The sequence below is a fragment of the Pteropus vampyrus genome, unplaced genomic scaffold (genome assembly GCF_000151845.1).
Source record: "Pteropus vampyrus isolate Shadow unplaced genomic scaffold, Pvam_2.0 Scaffold31, whole genome shotgun sequence".
Taxonomy (NCBI): domain Eukaryota; kingdom Metazoa; phylum Chordata; class Mammalia; order Chiroptera; family Pteropodidae; genus Pteropus; species Pteropus vampyrus.
In genome coordinates, this window is record NW_011888812.1 from 10,248,518 (window position 1) to 10,271,494 (window position 22,977).

The following is a 22,977-nucleotide window of genomic DNA, read 5'->3' on the forward strand; positions in this document are numbered from 1 at the left end:
TGAAGCTAAATGTAAAGAGGTAGGAAACCATTCCCTGGCTTTCTAGAAGGGCCTGGGACCTTCTTGCTGCCTATGTATAGAGCATCCTACCTGGTGAAATGATACACATGTCTGGTTACTGGTGTTCATACTTGACTAGGTGGTGTCACTGAGCCTTTAGCAATTACTGCTGGGCCCTCAGCCATCACTTAGATATAGGAGCCCTCAGCCTCTTATGTCCTTTCTCTCCAGGTACCTGAAGAGCCTGGCTCTTCCCCATGACAGGAAATCCCTCAAACTCATATCCCTGGTTCTTTCCACCCATTCTCACAAGGTGCATCCACTGAGGCAGGTGCCCCAGACCCACTTACTCTGGGCACAGGCGTGGCTGCTGATCTTGCGGAAGCCAGTGGGGCAGGCACAGGTGTAGTTCTGGCCACTGGGCAGACACAGGTGGGTGCAGCCTCCATTGTTGTCCCCACAGCGGTTTTTCCCTGCTCAAAGAGCCCAGAGCAAGAGGGTCAGGTAAGACCAAGGCTAGTGAGTAGGAGTTCAGCTACGGTGTGAGCTCCCTGTAGGGAGAAACTATGTCTTACTATTTTTTATATCTGCCCCAGTTCAATGAGCACATTGAACACCTGATAAATAGGAGAAGCCCTATAAATATCTGCATGAATTCGGTGGGGACAGTGAAATCGAATCATGAATCTCGATGTTGTACCACCCTAAATGTCCAGCAGAGGGAGGCATTAGCCCACATCAGTGCCAACCTCTAATTTCCTGGTCAGAAACGGTGGAAACTGACAGGCGCAGGGAAGGTTCTCAGAGGCACCAGAGGCTCACCAGGTGAGTAGTTTTTTTACCTGCAGGCTGGCGCTGGGGGTGCAACGTATGGATGTCCATGGGGAAGTGGAGTTTGTTGCGAATGATCTCCTGGTTCTTGCCAGTGAATTTGTTAGCACTATTGATACTCTTGGTGTGCCAGTCTGTCCAGTACAGGCTGTCTTCAAACACCGTGATGGCAAAGGGGTGCGGGAGGCCTGGGGAAAGTCCAAGAGGACCTCAGTCCAGATGTGGCCTGCCATGGCCCCTGGGCCCAGGCCTGGCAACTGCACAAATCTCACCCTCTGCCAAGGCTCCTGGGGGCCGGGACGGGGGAAGGAGGATGAGAGATGGAGAGTGGAGGAAGGGCCTCACCCTGGCTAATGACAGCTTTGCGGTGACTCCCGTCCAGATTGGCTCTCTCGATGACGTGGTGCTTAGCATCCACCCAGTACATACGATGCCCGGCATAGTCAATGGTGAGACCATTGGGCCAGAAGAGATGGGTATCGGCAATGATGCGGCGTCCAGAGCCATCCATGCTGGAGGCTTCGATGCGGGGGGTGTTACCCCAGTCTGTCCAGTAAATGGTACTAGGAAGAGAGAAAAGGACATTGAAAGACAGGCAGTAGAGGGTGGGTAGGTAATTGGGAGAGTAATCAGGCAAGCAGCTGTTATCCATTTAACCCAGGGGACTCCAACTGGTAGAAAATACATGCTGTTTGGTCCAGAGAGTGTTTTTTACCTGTCCTAATTTAAATGTCTCTAGATAGGGCATTTAACAATTTTGGTGGGGGTAACATGCCATAGGCAGGGTATTATCTTAGGCACCTGGAGTACAGTAGTAAACAAAACAGACAAAAGTTCCAACCCTTGTAGAATTGACAATCTAATGTAATATTTGGACAGGTACTTTCTTTTTGGTCACAGTTTCTACCACTGCCTTTTGTATTTTACTTACACACACACACACACACACACACACACACGCACAGTGTTTCTAAAGTAGCTGACCTACAACTGCAGGATCTTCATATGACTGCATTGAATTTTTAAAAGCCAAACTTTTCTTCTAATAATAAAAATTATTATTAGCTCAACTTTATGAGCTAATAATAAAAATACTAAATACCTACAACTTATCTAGCGTGTATTATGCCATTTAAAATGCATTTTCTCATTTAATCTTCACACAGCTATAAGGTAGGTTTGTTCTTATCACCAATTTACACATGAATAAATGGAGGCAGAGAGAGATTAACTAACTAGCCTAATGCCACACAGCAGTTACTACAGAGCCAGGTGTGCAGAGCCCATGCTGTTAACACACACTGTGAAGATGGTCCCCAATAAAGTCTGGCTCAGGTGGCCTGAGAACTGTCCATAGAGGTTGCAAGAGGGATTTAGGAACTTGAGATACAAACTCACTCACCCCTCCATAGGGTGTAAGGCAATGGCCCGGGGCTTCTCAAGGTTCTGCCAAAGCAGCACCTTCCGATGGGCCCCATCCAGGTTGGCCACTTCAATCCTTGATGTCCCCGAGTCTGTCCAGTAGAGTTTGTCATGGACCCAATCCACAGCCAGGCCCCCTGGTGGAGAAAGGCAGTGGGAAATTGTCAGGGATTCAGCCCAGGCTCTTCCATGCGATAGTAACAAGAGCAAACTCTTACCCAAAGCAGTTTCTTGGGTCTGGCACTGTTCTAACCGTTATACATACAAACTCATGTAATCAGCACAACAACTCTGTGAGTTAGGTACTACAGCCCCACGAAGATGAAGAAACTGAAGCACAGAGAAGTAACTACCCCAGGTTGTGCATTTCTTCCTCCCAGCCAACCCTGTTATGCTTCCTGAATTCTGGCTCCCTAAGCCACATCCAAGGTCCCCCACTGCACTGGCTCAGAGATTTGCGAAGTGTGGATTAGGGTTTTGCAGTACTTCAGAAGTTCCATAATTTGAGTCAAATGTGCTCAATACTGCACTCTGACCCACTTCACCTGCTTGTAGAATGGCCTGAGATTGCAAAGTGAGCTGTATTTTTTTCCGTCTGTAAACATTTAGGTATACTTATGTGCATCCATCAGGCTACTCTTAGTACTAAGCAATCAAAACAAAATTCAGAATTAAACTAGATGCAAAGGCTTATAGAGAACTATAACTGTCATCCATAAAGCTCTAATTTCAAACGATTATATTTATCACGATGGTCTCATTCTCACTGATTGAGCTCAATAATGAGCAAATCTGAATCTATAAAATTAATGTATACTAACAAATGTTATCAATATTATTAGTTCCATCCAAGATTTCACTGGAAGAAAAAAATGTTCTGCTGCCTAAGGTTTGCAGGCTGCTAGCTTGCTTCTTCCAGAGTTGCTTCGCACATGGTGTGGCCCTGCACCTCCCCTCGGAGCCTGGTTCCCCACCTGGGCTCTCGAGCCCCGTAGACACAACCTCCTCCACGTTGCTGCCATTGAGGTTGGCCCGGAGGATCCGGTCCAGGGTGACGTCCGACCAGAAGACAAGCTCGCGCCGGTGGTGGAAATCAAGGGCGATGGCGTTCTCCAGGTTGTTGAGCAGCAGCGTATACTCAGAGCGGTGCGGCAGCACCTGCCGGATGTCGATGCGATTGGCGAACAGTAGCACAGGCTCCGGCCCTGGGACATGGCATAGAAATGGGGCCCCCACTGGGCTCCAGAGCTGCACCCTTCGGCATGCACCCCCGGCTTCTCTGCTGACAGATGGGGCACCTGGCCCACTGAGGCTTGTTCTGAGCTGCTGGCATTAGTACTAGAAGAGTGGGAGCTTCTGAAGTATACTCCCTGGGCCCGGCCCACCCACCCCGCTCCAGCAGGTTTTTGGGAAACCCAGAATGCACCTCGCAGCTCCATTTTACTGATGGAAATATCTCAAACCCTCAGCAAATCCATGAGCACTGGAGCGCCTGGCTGTCTCCACACTCAGCCCTCTGCCCACCCAGCCAATGCCAACACCCGCCCTTACCCAGAGCCTTGCAGCTGCGCCGGTCAGGCCGGAGTTCGTAGCCTGCCTCGCACCAGCACTGGAAAGCCCCTTCGCTGTTGGTGCAGCCCTGGCTGCAATACCCTTCCTCGGCACATTCATTCACATCTGTGAGGACCAGGCAGGTCAGGAGCTCTCTCTTCTGCCACCCTCCCACTCCCAACTCCCAGGCCGATTAGCTGCTTTCCTCCCACATGCCCATCTACTTCCTAGGCCTAGCGAAAAGGCTAGATAACAAGTGGTTAAAGGCTTCGAGGTCATGCGGCCTTAGGCTGGAATCCTAGCTATGCTATTCACCAGCTCGATGGCCTTCAATAAGTTACTTAACCTCTCTGAGCTTCAGTTTCCCCAAGTGTGAAACGTGAGGGACAATCCCCACCTCCTAGGGTCATTGTAGTGATGAAATGAGGTCATGTCCATCAAAAGCCTGACCCATAGGAAACACAGCTGCCTGTCTGTGCCCCTGCCCAGCATCTTGGTCCTGCTCCAAGCCAGGCTCCAGCTCACCCTGGCACATGCGCCCGTCCTCTGTGAGCCGGTAGCCAGTGTGGCAGGTACACTGCACTGCTCCCCGCACCATCTGGCACTTCTGGGCACAGCCGCCGTTGTTAGCATTGCAGTTCTCCTCGCCCGTCCGGGGCCCTGTGCCAGCCAAGCCAGAGATGGGAGTTGAGCCCAGAATCCTCCCCCAGACAGCCAACTTGGCATTCCACCTGGACCACGAAGAACAGCTCCCGAGGCTGCATGAGTCCCTAGGGAGGATTCTCTTTGAACCATATGGGTGGGGTTCAGCCGCAAACCATGGGCCAGGCCCGCCCACTGGGGACACTCACGGCAGTTCTGCTGTGGGCTTTCATCGCTGTTGTCACCACAGTCGTTGACCCCATTGCACAGCTTCCTCTGTCCGATGCAGCGCCCGTTCCAACACAGGAACTGGTCCGAGGCGCACTGGGGGCTTCCTTGAGAAGAAGAGAGAGGTGGGAGGGAGGGAGGGAGAGTCAGGTCACAGCAGGGCAGGGCTTGGGTCAACAAAAGGACGGGAGCCTGTCATTTTCTAGGGCGAGCTGAAGACAGATGAGACTCAAGGTGGGAGGGTCAGGGTCCAAGGCAGGAAACAGCTCAGACAGGGCTGGCTGAATATCTACATTCGTTTCTCCCCAGGACGCCTCAGTGGATGGTGAGGGATGTGGGACAGAATGAGAGACTGTGTCCATGTGCCTGGCTCCTGGTGTGGCCAGGGGAGTGGACGTGTGGCTGTCAGCCAGAGAGAGGAGTCCTTGCTCACTAGGCCAGAGCAACAGGCGCTAGCTGTGTGTGAGTTGGAATGTGAGAGGCAATTGAAACCCACAGTGCTGATGTTGTATTCCAGGCCGTAAGGCTGTAGGTCAAGAAATGTACCTGGATTTGCCATGAGTAACTGAGAAGGGCAGGAAAATTCCAGGCCACGAGCAAGATTTGACTCAAGCATCACCTTGGCCCAACTGGAACAGTAGCAGTAACACCCTGTTTCCATCCGTCCTCCACCACAGCTATAGGCTGAGGGGCCTGGGGTACCCCTGCAAGACCCCACCTGTGTTCTCACAGTTCTCTTCATCACTGTTGTCTGCACAGTCGTCCTCCCCATCACAGCGCCAGGACAGGCGGACGCAGCGGCCTGACCGACAGCGGAACTGCTCTGCTGTACACATCGAGGTGGCTGGCAAAACAGAGGCCTAATGAAAGGCTGGCTCCATTTCAGCTTAAAGCTCCACGCTGCCACCCAAAATTGCACTTTATGCCAGTCCGCGTGCCACACGTCTTGACATCAGTGTCACAGTCGGTCTATGGGACATCTTTGTGCAAACTAGAAAAAGGTGCCCTTTTCTTGAGGCCGTTCACTACCATCTGCTGGAAAACTACCATGATGAATTTATTAATCTATATAATTATAGAATAGATGTCTGTTATGTGACTGGCATCCCTTTGGACGTAGCGTCTCTATGCAGTACACAACCTGCATAACTATACTCGGTGGTCCTGTCCAACCTGTCTTCCTGCTTTGTTGGTCGTGGTCTCTTTGGCTCCCCTCTCCCCTCTCCCTATTTCCAGCTCACACCTTGAGCACTATCCCTCAACTCACTGCAGTTGCGCTCATCGGATTGGTCATCACAGTCTGCATCGCCATCGCAGCGCCAGCCTGCATTGATGCACAGGCCACTGTCACACATGAACTCCCCAGAACGGCAAGGCTGGTGGGAGGCTGAGGGAACATGACACACTTCTGTCTCCAGCCAGTCCATGCACAGAGTGTCTCGTGACAGACCAGAAAGCCACAGCCCTAGCACTCTGGGATCCTCCATCTCTTCCCAAGAGGGACCAGGAAATCCAGAAAGTCCCCCTCTGAGCTCCTGCCCCAGCTGGCACCTGTGCCTTGCCACCCCAGCCTGGCCTCCTCCCCTCCTCCACCCAGCTGGCCAGTGTACTCACAGCAGTCAGACTCGTCTGACCAGTCTCCACAGTCATCGTCACCGTCACAGTGGTAGATGTCGAGGATGCAGCGGCCGTAGGCACACTGGAACTCCTCCAAGTTGCAAGGGGGTGCTGGCACTGCTGAGGCTGGAAGGAAGGCAGGGGTGAAGAGGGGCACACACTCAGGCCTGGACAGAGGAGAGGGGCTCTGACTCCTCCAAGCGGCAAGATGCTTAGGCAAAGTGCCTTTCTTCCTCAAGTGAAATGTAACCAGGTTTCAGTTAGGATGGCCCTCACAGGCTCCCATACTCAGGCAGACCAAAGACAGACCTTGCTTCTCACCTGGGGAACCTGCTCCTACCCTAGCTTGACCTGGGAAGAGATAACTAAGATCCCACCCTCCTTGCCCACTGTCCATGCACTGCTCAGCCTGGCCCTCAGCCCATGGCATGGAACCCTCTGCCCCATCCCAGCCCAACAGCCTGAGCTCTGGAGCCACTCACGACAGCTTTCCTCATCAGAGCCATCTTTGCAGTCAGTGTCACCATCACAGTACCAGTGTTCAGCAATACAGCTTCCATCACTGCAGCGGAATTCCTTGTCAGAGCACTTGCGCATGTCTGGGGTAGGGCATACAAAATGGGACAGCAGTCCTGAGGGAGCCCTAAAGGCGACTCTCTTACATCCTCCCTGACTCCCACCCTCATTGCCCCTGGGGGTCTGACCCAGCCCGACAAGACACTACAGAGTCCCTCCAGACTCTCCAGGGCAAGCCAAGGCCGTGGAGAGACTGGGCCTCAGGCTCCCGCTCCATGATTGCTGGGGGGCTCTGGATGGTTGTGTCTTGCCTGCTTTCCTCCAGCTGCTTCAGACACATACACACCCAGGCAAGTTTGAGGTTTGGGCAGTTCTAGAGCCATTGCTGGGCTCTCTGCCCATGGCCAGCCATCCTGCCCGCCTCCCTGGTACAGCACTCACCACACTGCTCATCGCTATTGTCACCGCAGTCATTGTCACCATCACAGTGCCACAGGCTCCGGATGCAGTAGCCGTTCTGACAGGGGAACTCGTCCTCCTCACACTCCCGGGGGGCTGAGGGCACAGAGCAGTCAGGCTGCTGCAGGCAGTGGGGGCCACTACCTGGAACCCTAACAAAAAGCCTCGCAGAGCAGAGCAGTCAGGCACCTCCAAGGCCGCCCCAACGGATCCGAAGCAGGTGGCTGTCCCTTGGGGGTGGCTTATCTGACCAGGAGAGGAGATAAAGGGACAGAACCAAGAGCTAAAGACCCAAGAGCTGACATGGGCCTGGGACATCACTTTCTGATTGAACATCCCTTTCCACCAGAGCCTGATGGAGCCCGCCTGGCCTGCCAGCACTCACGGCAGTCCTGCTCATCCGAGTCATCCTCACAGTCGTTGTCCCCGTCGCACACCCAGGAGCGGCGGATGCACTTGCCATTGTCACAGTGAAAGTCAAGAGGAGAGCAGGTGGGCAGCACTGAGTCCCAGGAAAAAGAAGGGAAAAGGGAATCAGTGTGGTATACTTACTCTGGCAGGCTCAGCCAGGCCAGAATCCTTTCCCAGCAGCCCTTGTTCCAAGTCTCCCATCTGAATTACAGTCTTCCCTCAGATTCCTGCGCCTGCCCCGAGCTGATGGAGAAGCTAAGCAGACTCTGAAGCAAAGAAGCGAGAGTACTAGCAAGGCATGACGTTGAGGGGTTCACAGGCCAGAACAGCCCAAGGAACTCAAAACCACTAAGAAAGCAGTAAGAAAAACATGAGCAAGTGAAAGAGTGTATTTTTTTTTCCTTTTCCTCTTGTTAAATGATGATTGACACATCTGGGCTCAATTTCCAGTTCTAGAACTCATTACTTATCACACTGAGCAACTCAGTTCCCCTCTCTGAGCTGTAGGTTCTTCCACTGTACAATGGGGATAATTATACTCGGCTCACAGAAGTCTTTTGAGAGAATGCATGTGAAAGAGCTACATGAAAGTGAGCCATTTACCATCACTGCAATTAGCTGAAATGGTTAGGGTTAATAAGGTCCAGGTTGTAGCTTCATTCTTATTAGACTAATTAGCCACCCTCAGAAGTAGGTGCTGCAGGCTGTACCCCTAAACCCAGATGACTGACTCAGCAGTGATATTTCTGTATACCCAAGAGAGGATCTTGCAGCCTGTGGTGCATATGTTACTACACTAGCAGAAAAGGGAGATTTAAAGAGAATATAAGATTTCTTACAAAGTTTATGTTATTAAAAAAAGATGTGATTATATAGAACACCAATATAAGAAACAGAAATAATCTGCATCCATGTATAGTATGCACATTAAAGAATGCACAAAAATGCACATAAATACAGAATGATCTATTTAAAGAGGCTACCTGTAGTTTCAAGGGTATTTTCTTCTATACTTGTTTCGAAGTTTGTTTTACTGGACATGTGTGCATGGAAATATGGGAAATACAGGAAGGTTGGAGCCATATCTGTTGTGAAGGAACCACCCAACTGTCATATCTGTCACCCTCACAAGAGTCCAAAGCTCTGAGCCTGACATAGCTGATGCACAGAACATGCCATTAGACTTGTCCTTGCTCCTCCACCCCCAGGGTCCTCTTCTACCACTTTCCACCGCCCTGTGGGAAGGTTCTTACTACATCCGTCCTCATCGCTGTGGTCCCCGCAGTCGTTGTCTCCATCACACTGCCACTGGGCGGGGATGCAGGTGCACTCGCCAAGGGCACTCACCGCACAGGTGAAGTGGCTCCGACCACAAGCACACTCAGGGCTGCTGGCTAGGCCTGGGCAGAGGGAAAAGGAACCAGTGAGGGCTCAGCTCCTGCCCAACCAAAGCCCATTCCAGGGTGGAAGGTAGAGGAGCCAAGTCTAGGACCACTGTCATCCAGGTGACACAGTGACACTACAGAGACGTGTGGTCCATGTAATAGTGACTTCCCCTCTTCCAAGGCACAAATGATCAAGAAGAAGATGGCCTCTGACTCTGGGCTCACAAATAGTCCAGGTACCTCCTCTATGACGGGCAATTTTACACAGCACCCAAAATAGCCCAGAGACAAATGATGCCACCTGGAGAGTTGGTGCTCTTGGGAAAGGGGAGCAGGGGACAGTAGGGGTGATATGGATGAGGCCTCTGTGTCCTTCCCTCCCAAACTAGGTTGAGATATAGATGTTTCTGCCTATAAGCAGGAGCAGGCCCTTGGCGTGGGCCAGGGAGGGTAAGGAGAGTAGAATTAAAATGCTAGACCATCTTTAGGGATAAGGAATCCACACAGGGGGAGCCGGAAGCAGCACAGCCTGCCATAAGAGCTTACTTTTGAGAAAGGTAACCAATTTTGAGAAGGAGGAGGGGACCAGGCCACCACAGGGCAGAATGACTGGGACCAGTCAAGGCCTTCCTGTCTGTGAGACAGACCACAGCCTGAAGGATGGATGGCAGAAGCAGCCCCTCCCCCAGCCTCAGCAGCACGCAGCTGGGCTTCCCTATTGAGCATCAAGCTATCTGCCTGGCCAAGTCCCATGACCGGCTGCTGTGCCCCCTCCCCAGAGTGCCCAGCAGGATGCCCTGGGATGGCGTGTGAATGGCTCAGTGCCCCTGCTCCAGCCTCAGCTGGAACAAAGGGTTCTGCCAGGGTCACTCTCCCCCTCCCAGTATTCATCTAACCCGCTGGGCTGTTGCAGCTGGGAAAAAAAGGGGGCCACTGCTCATTGCTCATCTCTCCCCCTCGCTTCCTTTTCCCCTTCCTCTCCTCAGCTGGGCCTTACCCTCAGGCTGGGCTGGAACATGGAAGGAGTCAGCTCCTAAATTACCACCCCTCTTCCTTTCCTATTTACTGGGGCCAGACTCTCTTTCTTGGCTCATCTCCTCGATGTGCCACATCACAATTACTCAGCCTGGCTTAGGGCTTAGGGCCCAGAATGAAAGGGTATACTGCTAGACCCTCCAAAAGCCAGGAGAGAGCCCTATACCCTCCCTTCACTTCAAACCCAAGGGTGAGTGTGAACAGAAGGCAGGGTTCCTAACTTGCAGATGGATGGATGGATGGATGGATGGATGGATGGATGGATGGATGGATGTTATGTGCATTTGTGAACCCTGGAAGCTATAGGCAAAATGTACATTTCTGGAGTGAAGGACCACAGTTTTCACCAGATCCTCAACTGAGGCCTTGCCCTCCCCTCCACATGTTAAGGGAATCAGCTGCCCTCGAAAAGATGCAAGATTCCCTGTGGAAACCAAAGGAATCCATTTGAAAGGTGCAGCATCTCTAAAGCTCACAGGAAGACCTTACTCCAAGCCCAGTGCCACTGTCTCTCCAGGTCTCTCTGCAAGTGCATGACAGAGGATTCTTCCCCAGGGAAGCTGAAGACCCAGCTGTCCAGCCCCAGCCCTATCCTCCTGCGCCAGTTCTGAGAAGGAATGGATGGGGACTTTTTTCATTCAGACCCTGAGCCTCAGAGCCAGAAGAACTTTTGCAGTGTGACCGCCTCATCCTGGCTATATGTGTTACTTTAGTATATCGCTGCTAGTCTCAGATGAAACAGCAAAAACTAAGAAGGACTCCTTAGTTTTCCAGAGGACTCTATGTGGCAGGGCTCCCATGCATGCTGACCCCCTTCATGGAGAGGAATGGAGAAGAGGAAGGATAAGGCTAACTCACTAGTTCTCAGCAAGGATGGCTTCCCCCATCCTGTAGGTAGGGGGCATTCCGCAAGGCATGATGACATTTTTGGTTGTCATGATTGGTGATATTCCTGGCATCTAGTGGATAAAAGCCAAGGACACTACTAAATATCCTACAATGTACAGGACAGGCCCTCACAACAAACAAATTATGTGGCCCAAAATGTCAACAGAGATTGAGAAATGCTGCTAGCTACACACAGCAGTGAGCGGCACTGCATCAACAAGAAGTTCAGGGTAAGGGGGTGACAAGAACAGGGAGGAGGAAGAAAGAATTGCGGGGAGAGGGGAGAGGAAAAGCTTTAAACCGGGAGGAGACAGACCTGGGTTCCCCTGATCAGATGTATGACCTTGTACAAATCACTTAGCTTCCTAAGCCTCAGTTTCTTCATTTGTAAAAGAGGCCACAAGAATTGAACAAGATAAACATGGAAGAAGCTGACCTCATGCCTTGACACACCAAAGATGCTCAATAAATACGGATGAGAGTGTGCAGGTGTAAAGATGCAGGGGCTAGATTTTTCCAAAAGGCCTTGATTTTAAGAACCCGAGTACCAGGACTGGGAGAGCAAGAACAGCAGTTTCCATACTAAAAGTAAAGAGGAGCCTTCGGTCCGCCCTCGCCCCACCCTTCTTTTTTGGGCCCCATCTCCACCTCTGGCAGAATAATAATAGTAAAAGTCCCGATTTCCTCATGCAAACTTCATGAACAAAGCATGCCATCAGATGGACATTGAGTCAGCTGCAGGATGCCGAAGAGTCAAGATTTCCTGCACTTCAGAGCAACATCTGAACATCACCATGCGAAGGTCGGGTAGCCAGGCAAACTCTTGTCTTGGGCCGTTTGTACAGTAAACAGATGCATTATATTCCAAAAAATAGCTTTCCTGGACAATTGCTGTCCCTCTGGGATCCCCAGAGATGGAATTCTGCCTTTTCACTCAAGTTCTAGCTGTGGTCATAAAGGACAGCTTTTAACCCTTTTAAACTAAAAGAATGGCGAGTAAAGAAAGGAAACAAATAACCACAGGTGGCAAAACACGGCATTCATTTTAAGAAGTGGTGAGTTAGAATATTCAGCTATGCTTCTGGCCTTGAAAGCTATTTGTCAGCCGCACTGCACTAAATGCAATTCAGCAAGTAAAAGATCTCTCCCTAAAGTCTTCACTATCCCAGATCAGTAAGTCATCCAGCTTTTGAGATATTTATGTAGTTAATGTGCTCGTAGGACCTCCCTGAAAGTTTAACCAAAATCTCAGCCATCTTACCAATTTCTCGCAGCTTTCTTTTAAAGGAAAGATGAGAAACATCCATCTTGTTTACCAGACACAGTGTAAGAGGTGAGAGAGCACAAATTCTGGAGTCAGAGAGACTGGAGTTCAACTCCTCGTTCTTCTACTAACTGTAACCCTTTGAGCAAATTAGTTAATACCTCTGAGCCTCAATTTTCTCATCCGTAAAATGGAAATAGTAGTTCTACCACAAAGGGTTTTATAAAGAGTAAATCAAATAATGCATGTAAACTGCCTGGCACAGGGCTGGCACACTGCAAAAGCTTCATAATAATACAGCTATCATTTACTGAGTACTTACCAGGTACTCTCCAAGCCCATTTCTAAGTGCTTTTGAAAAGTTCTCAACAACCCTGGGAAGTGGCACTGCTGTTATTATCACCATTTTACAGCTGAGGTCACTGAGACAGAGAGAGCCAGAGTCTGTCAATTGGTCACACAAGTACTAAGGACTAGAGCCAGCGTCCACATCCAGGCAGGTTGATCCCGGAGTCTGCTCTTAAGCACTTTATTATACTGCCTCCCAATAATGGTATTGCTGTTATGGGAATTTTCCAAAACCCAGATTTAAAAAGGGAATTTATAACACTGGGGCTCCTAGGTCCCTCTTTATGAATTCTCGATGAGCAAGTACTCGGTGACGGTATGGATCTCTCAAGCAGGAACCTCTCCTTTTGGTGACTGCTAAGGCTGATTTCCCTTGCCTTCAGATAAAGTTGTGAAGCAGGGACAGTCCGGAGCCCCAGTCCTTTGAACCAGGGCTTCAGTGTTGTGCTGGTCCAGAAAGGAACGGGGCTGACAACAATTTATATTATGTAGTTTCTCTTTACAGCTCACAAGCTACTTTTGCATACGTACTTGCATTCTCATTTCATCATTATAATAACCCTGAGTAGTTACTATAGTGCCCACTTAACAGGTAAGGTTAAGTGGGGTTAAGTAGGGAAGCCAGGATGGCAGTCCCGTTCTGACCCTTAGACCAGTAGTCTTCTCTTAATGTGATCTCAGAATACGGACTTTCGATAAGCTTCCTGGCTGACACTGATACACATTCAAATTAGAGAGGCACTGATCTCCACCATCCTGTAGAATGCGCAGCTGACGGGGGACCACACCTTGTCATTTGGAAGATCAAGGTAGACGGTGACTACTTTAGCTACATAACAGCTTTTTCAAGTTGAACCAGAGATTGGAGGCTTAAGGAGTGTACTGTGAGTGCTATAATATGACAGCTACCCCAGTGTGGAAGGGATGACAATGGAAAAGGGAGGAATCATTACTCATATACGTGTACTCATATATGTTTTCCTTATAGCGCGCTAAAACACTCCTCTCTCTTCCTGTCCACTAGCAGCAATGGTGAGGATATAAACTTTATTTAATGAGAATAAGTTATACGAAATGACCCTAAACTACAGCCAGGCCAGTTGAGGGACTAATCCACTGATTTCAGGTCGCCTACTTTAGTAAGCATCTCTCACTGAAAGGGATGCCTATGTGGCAAGACAAAACTGACCTAACTGAAAAGAGTGGTAGCAAGGACCCACATGGAAACAGATCTACCCTCATCCAAGAGATACCTGGAATCTGGAGAGAGCTTGGGTGCCTAGAAACAGCCTCTGTTTGAGAGGACAGAGCATGCACAGGAAACATCAAAAGCAATATTAAAAAAAAAAAAAAAGGTAAATGGTTAGCAGCAGGAGGCCAGGAAGTGAACCCTTTCCTGTTGCTGCTCCACCAGGACCCTGGCTGATTTGAAAGTCCCTGCTCTGTACCCCAGAGACCTTTTATGCCTCCTCCTATGGTAGCATTTAGTGCACTGTGGGATCACTGTCCACTTACTAGACCATAGGCCTCTTGGCAGTTGGAATTGTGTAATCTAGAGTTTTGCATTTGTACTCACAGTGCATAGCTCAATGTTTGGTATAGAACAGACTATCAATATAAGTTTGTAAAATGAATGAATGCACGATACATTCCTCTAGAGTCTTGTGAGAGTTGCAGTCAAAGGAAAAGAGAGGCCTAGTATATCAGAAAAGAAAATAGTTATTTCCTACTTAACCTGTACTTACTCAAGAAAATAGGAATCTTCTTTTTAAGGCAGCTTCCTAGTCCCATCTAGTTCACTCTTCGCTACTACAAGAGTTCCTTTCACTCACTGTATTATCAGGCTATGATACAGACATGCTGTGACTCTACTTAGTTCTGTTCCTAGACCCCTACAGGCCAGCCTTACCTGGGTTGGTTTGAAAATCTACCTGGTGAAGTCTTCTGCTAGTGGGCCCTCCCAAAAGGGGCATCACCATGAGATACCATCAGACACATGATGACTGGTCCTAGCAAGTTCAGATCTGTCTTTCACTCTTAAACACAAGTTTAAGTTCTTAACGGTCAGCCTCCGAAGTTATAAGGCACAAGAGAATAATGTTAAGCACATAGGAACAAAATAAAGCTAACCTCTGGCTAAACAGCACATTACTTAATCTTTTCATACCTTAGTTTCTCATCAGGAAAATTGGGATAACAAAATGCCCTGTCTCATATAAACGTTATGAGAATTAAATTAGTTAATTCATAAAAAGCACTTAGCATAATGCCTGGTACATACTAAGCTCTTGATAAACGATAGCTCTTGCTATTACTGTTATGGAATACTATAATGTTTTATCTAGCCACCCCATAATTAAGGCCTACTATTTCAGGGCTAGAGATGTCTAAAAACCCTACTATGTGTCACTCCCATGAGTTAAGTTGGTGATGTGAATGACCACAGGAAGAGGTGGAAGAGAGTGCTGCAGCAAGAGTACCGCATCGCCTTCCTCTGGGGGAGCTCTAGGCACCTGGTCCCCTTTATCCTTGTCTAACTTATCACCAGCCAATTCCTAGGAGGCGAGTATAGAAAAGAGCATTTAGAAACTAAATTACAGAGCAATTTAGAAATGGATTCCTCTTTTTTTTATTATTATTTTTTTACACCTACAGCACCTTGTCTTCCTAGGTGGCCTCCCATCCAAGTACTACCCAGGCCCATCCTTGCTTAGCTTCCGAGATCAGACATCGGGCTTGTTCAGGGTGGCATGGCTGTAAACCATAGACCGTGGCTCTGCTGGGGCGCGAACCTAGTACCTTCTGCATGTAAAGCAGATGTGCTAACCGCTACACTATGGAACCACATGCTGGATTCCTCTTTTTTAAAATGGGGGTAATCACAGTATCTATTTCATAGAGTTGTTGGGAAGTTTAAACGAGATAGTACACATGAAGTACATAGTAAGCAAGTGTTGTTATTACAGTATCCCTCCTTACCTGCAGTTTCAGTTACCCAAAGTCAAGTGGTCTGAAAATGTTAAGTGGAAAATTCCAGAAATAAACAATTCATAAGTTTTAAATTGCATGCCATTTTGAGGAGCATGATAATATCTCACACCATTCCCTCCATCTGCCTGGGATGTGAATCATCACTTTGCCTAGCATATCCACACTGTATGTATAACACAATAAGATATTTTAAGAGAGAAAGAGATGAAATTCACAAAACTTTTATTACAGTATGATGTTATAATTGTTCTATTTTATTATTGTTGTTAATCTCTTACTACACCTTATTTATAAATTAAACTTTATCATAGGTATGCAGGTATAGGAAAAAACATAGTATATATAGGGTTTAGTACTATCCGTGGTTTCAGGCATCTACTGGGGGGCTTGGAACGTATTCTCTGTATCCCTTGCGGGTAAGGGAGGACTACTACATTATTATTAACCCCATCATTTTCAGGGGGATGTGTCCTCTCTCTCAACCTGGTAATGTAGCTATGGTACTAGGCTGCTCCCATATAGGTCCTGGAAAGTCTACTTATCTGCCCCAGGAGCTCAGTCAACAGATTTCACAAATCCAGCAGGGCTTGAATGGGATTGTGCTCTGTGAAGGGCTGCTCAAAATATTGCCTTCCTCTCCCCTTACATCTCAAAATACAAGTTAACACATGGCTTCAGGGAGCAACAAACCACACCTTTCCTTCTGGGAGCCCTTTTAAGTTTCCCTCCATCAAAAAGCACCTGAAAAGTAATGTTTATGCATTGAGATTCCCTAAAAAGACGAGATCTGAAAACAGAGAGGAGAGGTCAGTCTAAAATAAAATATGGATATTTCCAACCTAGATCTTCTGGAATAGCTTGGATATAAAATATTCTGTTCTAAGAGGTAGTATAGGTTAGAGGGTTAACAGCTGAGGCTCTGGGTTTGATGCCTGGTTCACTCACTAGCTGTGTGACAGCAAACTGCTCTAGCCTTAGTTTCCCATGTGTCAGACAGGCACCTAACAGTATCTATCTCATAAGGACACTGTGAGGAGTAAATGTGACCATACACTCTATACACGTATCACAGTGTCAGGGATACAGCAAGATTTTAAAATATTAACTGCCCCAGGAGTACATTTATATTTTTTTAGATCACATGTTCCAGTGTGTGGTGCAAAACTGGTCATGAGAGGAGATCATTTCCACAAGGACAGGAATTCTCATTTGAGGGAGACATACTTTAGAATCATTCATTCTAACTGCCTCTCTGAACCTGCAGTTGAAACTTCTTGTTTAAACTGCCGGGGTTGAGGGCAGTGGGGAGTAGAAAGAGGAGAAGGGAGTACTCCTTTCTTATTTGCCTCATCCATGCCCAAAAGGTGGTGGCAGTTGGTCTCCCAAGGCTGGGGCCAATAAAGGGGACATTTGGAATACTTCCCCCACCCCTGCGCTGCAGGCCTGGCAGGAAGTGGAGCTGCTGAGCTTGGAGAGAATCACTGGAGGCCCTTACCACCTTGAAATTTATTTCACGTGCAAATCAGGTGTCTCTCTCAATACTTTATCTCTATATTTGCCTGGTCCTACACTAGACAGGGGAGGGTCCTCCCTACCCACTCCCACCTCCTCCACCACTACCACCACCACCACACCCCTGCCCCCTTTCCCGAAAAGGCTCTGCCTGGAGCCACGAGCTTCCTGGCCCCAGAAAACCTCCGGTGATAAATTATGCAGCAGCACCTTTGTGTCGCTGCCTCTCAGCCAGATGGGTTTGCTCCCAGTCTTTTGTTTCCGGCTTTGCTCGCAGCTCTGATCCTCTGCTCTGCACAGAGGTGAGGCGGGGAGCTCCCTTAGGCCAAGTTAGGACTTGCAGCAACTCCCAGTAAGGCTTTCCCAGCTGGGTCTCAGGCAGCACCCTTCCCTTCCTCACTCTAACCTGAGTGAGCAAAGGGAGCAGGGTGTTAAGTGACGCTTACAGTCAATCCACTCAGCTGTGAGCAAGGATGGGAATGCCTACGTGCAGTGAAAGAATGAAGTTTGCTAAGAAGGGACTCTTATAAGAGGTGCCCAGGGGCACCTAGGATGTTTGCTTTTTGCTAAATCGAAAATGCAGAACAGAAAATGGACATGACTGCCAGGAAAGCTAAAGAATCGGCTCTTTTTTAACAGCTGCTCTTGGTTACGGTCAACTTTCCGCAGCCCCCAAAAACATCACATCACTGGCACCAACTTAAAAGAAAGAAACAAAGAGACAACAGGGGTCAAACTTTGGGGTGGAGGAGCTGGGGGCGAGTCGGGGGCTGGAGACTCACATCAATTATCCCTGCACACTGACAGGATTCCCGATTGAAGACTGCAGTCGTGAAGGACAGTGGCTCCACAACAGCCCAGCCCCCAAATTGGGGCAATTACTACCTTATGAGCTCTGAGGCCTGACTCCTTTCCCAGGCCAGTGGGAGGGTGAGCTTGGAATTCTAAACGGTTCCAGCTACAAGAGACCTCAGCCAGCACCTCTCACCCCGGGTCACTGCAACCTTAGAGTGAGATGCCTGGCTGCATCCCTGACCACAGGACTTTAGCAGGGAAGCTCTGGGAGGAAAGCCCCCTCTTCTAGAACCTCTCCCAGGAGAACTAAGGCAGAGTGGACTCCCAGACTCATGGTATAGCTTAACAATCCTCTTTTCTGGAAGTGTGCACAGGAGAGAACTATGCTTAGGTTTCATTAGGTTTTCAAGGGGCAGTGGGGAAGACGCAGCAAGATCTTTAAAAGAATCAAGCAAAAACTAGCTGAAGTGAATGAGGGTCTGAGCTTTCATTTTAGCACATGACATGGTAGTATAATGATTTGTTTACCTGGCTCCCATAGTCCAAAGGCAAGAACCATCTCTAATCCACTTATGCAAGCTTGCTAACAAATAGCTAACATTTATCTAGGCCTTCAGTAACACAGTAGTTGTCATGCTCTATATTGAATGGCCTGAACATACTACTGTCTCATTCAATTTTTACAATATTCTCACATGATAACTTATTACTACTTATCCACCCACCCTCAAGTTACAGATAAGAACCATAAAGTTCAGGGAGATTAAATGTTTTGCATAGAATCACTAGGAAGTACCAAGATTCAAACCCAAGCTGGCCTGTGCTTCTTAATCACTGAGCTCTGCATGCAGCGATAAGATTAGTGTTTGACTAATGTGCATTTGAGGAATGAATGAACAAATGAATGGGTGCAGAGCCCAGTTTAGGGAATGCTCCTGAGTTTATGGGGGAGAAGGAACCTGACCCTGCCAGCTTTAAGCTGGAGGAAGAACAGCAAACACAGGCATTCATCAGAGCTATTTATAGGGCCAAAGTGGGGCTCTGCCAGCAAACCGGTCAGCACCAAGTCTTCCCTGGGACACTGAATCCCACCAGGCTGAGTAGAGGAGAAGGGCTTCTGCTGCTGAAGATGAGATGGTTATCCAGACATATTCTGGGGCCTAGATGTCCCATGCCCAGGTAACTGTGACAAAACTCATGGCTAAGCTGAGTCAAGAAATGTAGAGACTGTGGCTGGAACAGGCTACAAGACCTAAAAACCAAAGGAATGGAATTGCCTCTTAATTATGAGTTGTGCTCAATCATAAAAAAAGACAAGACCACTTCTTAAAGTAGTCCCCCAAATTCTGTCCCTATTCAGGAAGCCCCTAGTATTGATCTTCTCTTTAAAGCAGAAGCAACATAGCCAATCCCGCCCATTTTCCTTCTTCTTGGGGATCAAGATTAGCAGTCAATTAGTAGGAAATGAGCAAAGACCCACAAAACAAATCGTCCTCTGAAATCTCCTGTTCTTTGCTGACCCAGAAGATGGACATACCCAACATGCTCTGCGTCAGACATGGCCAGACTTGGTTTCCTTGCACCTGTCATTCTTAATACCATGTGCCAGTCCCAAAGATGTTATCTGATACGCAACAGGGGACAGAAGAGGAAATCCACAATCTGTGACAAGCCAAGCATCTTTCACAAGTCCAATAAGATCAGGGACAAGGTCAACCAAGCACCACGACAATAGCCAGACAGAAAGGAGACCAGTCTCAGCTCCACTCTTTTGCATTCATCCTCAGAAACAGCCCTCTAAGTACCTAATCACTCCTGGGCAGCATTTTCAACTTTTTGATTAACCTGGAAGAAACCTCTAAGACAAACACAGTTTCTTTCCACTCTTCAAATGGTGGTAGATTAGCCAAGGTCTCATCTTGACCCTCAGGAGAAAGATACGCAGGAATTGAGTTTCCTTACAAAACCTTTAAGGTTGGAATGTTGTAAAGGTTCAGACCAAACCTATAGGCTCTAGGAAGAGCCCAAGGACTAACAGCATCCAAATAGCACCTTAAACTTCAGTGTCTTGAATTCAGTCCTAGCTGAGGTCGGGTCGGCCTAAATAATCTACTATGACACACTGTCTTTGCCCTGAGCCCCTGGAACGTAGTGTTAGGGATACTGGCGGTGGTATTTTTGGTTGATCAACTGCTCAGTCTCACCGGTAAAGCATGAATCTGTGCCCTCCAGGCCTCCAAGGCTAGACAAAGTTTAGATCTTCATGCCACTGACCGTCCTTACACATGTGCAAACAAAGCCTCTCATGCTTAGAAGTTTCCATTAAACGTTTTGTCTTTAAAAAGAACCCAAAGAGTTACCAAGAACTCTCCCATCCTTTTCTGTGAAGCATTAAATGTACACATTTCTCTATCCCCATTCTCAATGCTAATGCAGTGTGTGCAGTTTTGACAGCTCTGGAGCAGTTAAATCGTCTTGGCCAGTCTCAGTCTGGAATCTTCCAGCTCCCCTTCTTTCCCTGTAGCAGAAGGCGACAATCTCGTCTCTGGCTTTGTTGGTATCAGTTTTACCCCCCCCTTCCCCTTTTTTTCCAGTGCCTTGCCATTTCCCTTGATCTTTTTCAAAACTTCCTCCAGGGGGCGGAAAGGAAAGTTCCATCCCCTTCCCTTGCAGCCCAAAGGGGAAAACCCCCCCAAAAGCATAGCTGTCCCTTTAAGGGGCCCATGTGGTGGGAAGAGCAGCTACATTCCTACCCCAGTAGGGCCGCTGTCCCGACACGCCAAAGAGGCTACAAATAACCTTCTAGGAGAGAGCCCAGGAGGGGGAGAGCACCAGGCAAAGAGGAACGTGTGTCGGCCAGAGAGGAAGAATCGAGAGCGGAGAGAAAGCTCAGTCGGCGTTAAAGAAGGCATTTAAAACCCACAGGTAGTTTAAATAACAGACATGAGGACTCTGTGTTGGATTTGAGAGGTAAACCATCTTTAAAACAAGTGTCCAGGCATCTCCACGCCCTGTTAGGCAAGTTCTGAAATCTGCATTATTTCCACACGATCTCTCCTACGCTAAAGAAATAACCCGTGCAAGGCCAAGGTCTACGGACCCTTCCATTCCCAGTCCCATCACCTCATTCCGGCTGCAGAGAGAATGGGAAGGTTCGGATCTCCCCGCCGTGGAACAGTGGTGGGTGAATACAGTTAGGGTTCAAAGATCAAAATTCTTTGATCTTTGGGAACAAACTAGAGGCAGCTGCTAAATCACGGGGTGCACCCACGGTCCTGGCGGCTGCTGTAAAACAGATTCCATCGGAGCCCTAATCACACACAACGATTCCATACGGGCACCAAACAACCTAGTAATAAGGAGCAGATGAAGCAGCACTCCTGCTGCCATCCGTCCAGCTCCCCCGAGGGCCACTGCGCGGGCCCGGAGGCTGCTTTCTGAGGGTCGGCGATTCCCGCTCCCCTACCCCGACCAGAGCGTATCTGCGGGTGCCCTTCAGCAGTTTCTTCCTTGTGTCCCTTCTCTGCCCCCTTTTCATCCCTGTTTCCCCCTCCGCCCCCTCCGGGAAGGATCCAGGGTAGAGAGCTGATTGGTCGCAGCCAGGAGAGGGAACCCAAAAACACCACTAAGGGGAGATGCTGCAAGCAAGCAGTGCCCGAAGACCTTAGGTGGGAGCAAGGTCTTGAGTCCGAGGAACTGTTCCCCCAGTAGTGGAATCCCCAGAGCTCAAGTGTTCAGATTCCACTGGGGCCCCTCTCCGCGATCCGCCCGAGACCCCCGGCTCTTGGGAGGAAGGCTATTTACAATTGATGGTTTAGCGACCATCCTCCCCGCCTCCTTTTCTTCATATACATTCACGCGCACCAAGGACACAGAGACCCTGTCTTAACCTGAAAGGGAAGTAGCCCCAGCTCTTCGAGGAGCGGCGCCGGCAGGCGAGCGCCTCGGATCTCACCGAGATCCCCCTCTCGGACTTGAGGAGCTGGAGGAGCTCGTGCTCTCCTCTCCGGCACGCAATCTCAGGGCTACTGCTTGGAGTGAGGGCGAGGGGTCTCAGGCCCCAGTTTGCGCAGTCCTGCTCTCGGGAGGTGAGTCCTGCAGCAGCCGGACCCGTGGACAAACTTTCCCCACCGGCCGGTTGGCGCGGGCGCGACGGCGCCGCTTACCGTGTGCGAAGAGCAGGGCGCCAAGCAGCAGCGCGTCCCACGGTCGCCTCATGGTGCCGGGCCCGATGCCGGCGCTCCCTGCCGGCCGGGGGTCCCGCCGGCTCCCGCGGGACGCGCTGTGGGAGGATCCGCAAGGTTCCCGGAGGAGAAGTGTCCCGGTCCATGGCGACAGGCGCGCCCTGCAAGTCGCCCTCCGGCCGTTGCTGCCTCCAGTGCTGCAGGAGCCGAAGCCGCCCCGCCAGGGGGCCGGGAGGGGGGTGTCCCGGGCCGGGCCGCCCCGCCCCCCGCGCCGCAGCCCCCGCCACCGCCACTGCGCCTGGTCCCGCCCCCAGCGCCGGCCCAGCCCCTTCCCGCCCTCGGCCCCCGCCCCCTAGTCCCCAGACCCGCCCGTGCCTCGCGCGCTGTCCCCGCTCCTCTTCAGGCCGCCCCCACATTCCTAGCCCTCTAGAGAGCCCCCCTCCCTGTCCCCATTAGTACTGCTCGAATGTCCCTAACTTAAAAAAATTATCTCGTAGCCCGGACACTCTAGCTCTATGCCGGGCTGACCCAAGTCTCCTGAACGTGACCCCGGCCCTCCTACTGGCCCCAAGTCCAGACTTTATTGATGTCTCAGAATATGCAAGGCTTGCTAATGCATAATCCTCTCTGGCTTTATTGACATCAAACAAGGGACATCAGGGGGCCTGGAGTGCTGTATCTTAACTAGTATTCTCGCTGTCAAAATTTCTTTTCTGAGATTTTCTTCTTGCTCCACTCCCGCCCCACATCCCACCCCCGTCTGGGCAGCGTTGTTCTAGGGCTAAATAATTCCACGACCTCCCCTTCTCATTTACTCATTTCCTGAGGTGGTTGTCTGGGTCCTGTCGCCCAGTTCAGACGTCCAGAATTGGCCCAGACAGACATAGTTCCTCCTCGC

The 22,977-nt window shown here is 49.6% G+C and overlaps 1 protein-coding gene and 1 pseudogene across 5 annotated transcripts in view; both read right to left on the minus strand.

Moving 5' to 3' along the window:
- The window catches only part of LRP4 (LDL receptor related protein 4), a 45,656-nt gene extending 23,329 nt beyond the window's left edge, over nucleotides 1–22,327 (minus strand). The window contains exons 1-16 of one of the 5 annotated variants that reach the window (XM_023528755.1): nucleotides 22,062–22,327; nucleotides 8,931–9,077; nucleotides 7,652–7,768; nucleotides 7,249–7,362; nucleotides 6,774–6,890; nucleotides 6,289–6,417; nucleotides 5,942–6,061; nucleotides 5,393–5,518; nucleotides 4,656–4,781; nucleotides 4,330–4,464; nucleotides 3,805–3,930; nucleotides 3,228–3,458; nucleotides 2,234–2,390; nucleotides 1,177–1,394; nucleotides 843–1,019; nucleotides 351–473 (exon numbers count right to left, since the gene is read on the minus strand). In XM_023528755.1, coding sequence (XP_023384523.1) covers nucleotides 351–473; nucleotides 843–1,019; nucleotides 1,177–1,394; nucleotides 2,234–2,390; nucleotides 3,228–3,458; nucleotides 3,805–3,930; nucleotides 4,330–4,464; nucleotides 4,656–4,781; nucleotides 5,393–5,518; nucleotides 5,942–6,061; nucleotides 6,289–6,417; nucleotides 6,774–6,890; nucleotides 7,249–7,362; nucleotides 7,652–7,768; nucleotides 8,931–9,077; nucleotides 22,062–22,113 — 2,215 coding nt within the window. In that variant the 5' untranslated portion in view covers nucleotides 22,114–22,327. Of the gene's footprint in view, nucleotides 1–350; nucleotides 474–842; nucleotides 1,020–1,176; nucleotides 1,395–2,233; nucleotides 2,391–3,227; nucleotides 3,459–3,804; nucleotides 3,931–4,329; nucleotides 4,465–4,655; nucleotides 4,782–5,392; nucleotides 5,519–5,941; nucleotides 6,062–6,288; nucleotides 6,418–6,773; nucleotides 6,891–7,248; nucleotides 7,363–7,651; nucleotides 7,769–8,930; nucleotides 9,078–22,061 lie in introns of those variants that run through there. The other 4 variants (XM_023528753.1, XM_023528754.1, XM_023528756.1 and 1 more) reach the window with 4 other exon arrangements.
- LOC111737822 lies at nucleotides 15,244–15,359 on the minus strand (annotated as a pseudogene).
- Nucleotides 22,328–22,977: the final 650 nt, after the last annotated feature.